Source organism: Antechinus flavipes, chromosome 1 (assembly GCF_016432865.1).
Source record: "Antechinus flavipes isolate AdamAnt ecotype Samford, QLD, Australia chromosome 1, AdamAnt_v2, whole genome shotgun sequence".
Lineage (NCBI taxonomy): Eukaryota > Metazoa > Chordata > Mammalia > Dasyuromorphia > Dasyuridae > Antechinus > Antechinus flavipes.
In genome coordinates, this window is record NC_067398.1 from 677,969,476 (window position 1) to 677,970,976 (window position 1,501).

At 46.7% G+C, this 1,501-nt stretch overlaps 1 protein-coding gene across 1 annotated transcript; it reads left to right on the forward strand.

Annotated features, from left to right (window-relative positions):
• The first annotated feature begins 237 nt into the window (after positions 1–237).
• LOC127543552 (olfactory receptor 24-like) lies at positions 238–1,179 on the forward strand. The gene has a single exon (XM_051969708.1). It carries the CDS (start codon positions 238–240, stop codon positions 1,177–1,179), a length of 942 nt encoding a protein of 313 aa, XP_051825668.1.
• The last annotated feature ends 322 nt before the right edge of the window (positions 1,180–1,501 follow it).

Sequence of the window (1,501 nt, forward strand, 5' to 3'; positions counted from 1 at the left end):
AAAAGTTCGGGGGTTTTAGTGGACCACAAGCTCAATATGAATTAGCTATATAAAATATCAGCTAAAAGTACTACAGGGAACTGAGATTGTGTTCACAAAGGTCTATTATACTCCATTTGTGCATATCTAGTATAACTTCTTAGCTAATGCTATAGTCTTTTGGAGGGCAGTTATCCACCTGCTGCTTGAAGGCTCTAGCCGTGATGTCATAAACCACTCTTTTTCTCTCCCAGATACATGGATCTAGGGAATAAAACAAATGCTCAAGAATTCTTCCTCCTGGGACTTTCAGACAAGCCTGAGCAGCAGCCTCTCCTCTTCGCAATATTTCTGTGCATGTACGTTGTCACCGTGACTGGGAACGCCCTGATCATCCTGGCCATTACCTCTGATTCACACCTCCACACTCCTATGTACTTCTTCCTCGCCAACCTCTCCTTTGTCGACCTCTGCCTGGCCACTAACACTGTCCCAAAGATGCTGGCAAACATTCAGTCCAGGACTAAGTCCATTTCCTACGTCTGCTGCCTGACACAGATGTATTTTTTCCACTTTTTTGGAATCATGGACAGTGTCTTGATTGCTGTGATGGCTTATGACCGCTTTGTGGCCATCTGTCATCCACTGCACTACATGACAATCATGAGCCCCCGTCTCTGTGGGCTGCTGGTAGGTGGGCCCTGGGTTTTCTCCAGCCTGATTTCCCTGGCGCACACCCTCCTCATGTCTCGTTTGTATTTCTGTGCCAGCACTGAGCTCCCTCACTTCTTCTGTGATCTCACACCACTGCTCCGATTGTCCTGCTCTGACACCACAGTCAACAAGATCTTGGTGCTTATTGTGGGTGGGATGGTGATTGTCACCCCCTTCCTCTGCATCCTTGCCTCCTATGCCCGAATTGTTGTGGCTATTCTCAAGGTCCCCTCCGCAGGGGGCAGGAAGAAAGCCTTCTCCACCTGCAGCTCCCACCTCTCTGTGGTAGCGCTCTTCTATGGGACCACTATCGGGGTCTACCTTAGCCCCTCTTCTATCCACACAGCTGTGAAGGATAAAGCTTCTGCTGTGATGTACACGGTGGTCACCCCCATGCTGAACCCCTTCATCTACAGCCTGCGTAGCAGAGATCTGAAAGGAGCTTTGAAAAAGCTTGCCAATAGGAAAATTACCTCATCTCCATGACATTTTCTTTGGGGCTTTCTATGTTGGTTGCTCTGGAGAAGTAGGATCTAATGATGGAAACCTGGGCTGGTGCAGACTTCTGGGTTGGAAATGTGTACATTTTTGGATAATAGTTTTAGAATCGGATTCCAAACCTCAGGGAATTTCTGCAATCCCAAACCTAGGTATAGCAAAGGCCCCTACACATCTGGAACAATTTACTGGATCCATTTTTTATTCATCTAACCCAGATTCGAATCACTCTGTTTTATACTGGGACAAAGGAGTCATCAAATAGTACAATACGAACTTTCTAACCATGACTGGTTCCTCAGTAAATAAT

Bases quoted from the DNA above. Each gene is read 5' to 3' on its own strand.
- LOC127543552 (XM_051969708.1), top strand. From the start codon at position 238: ATGGATCTAGGGAATAAAACAAATGCTCAAGAATTCTTCCTCCTGGGA.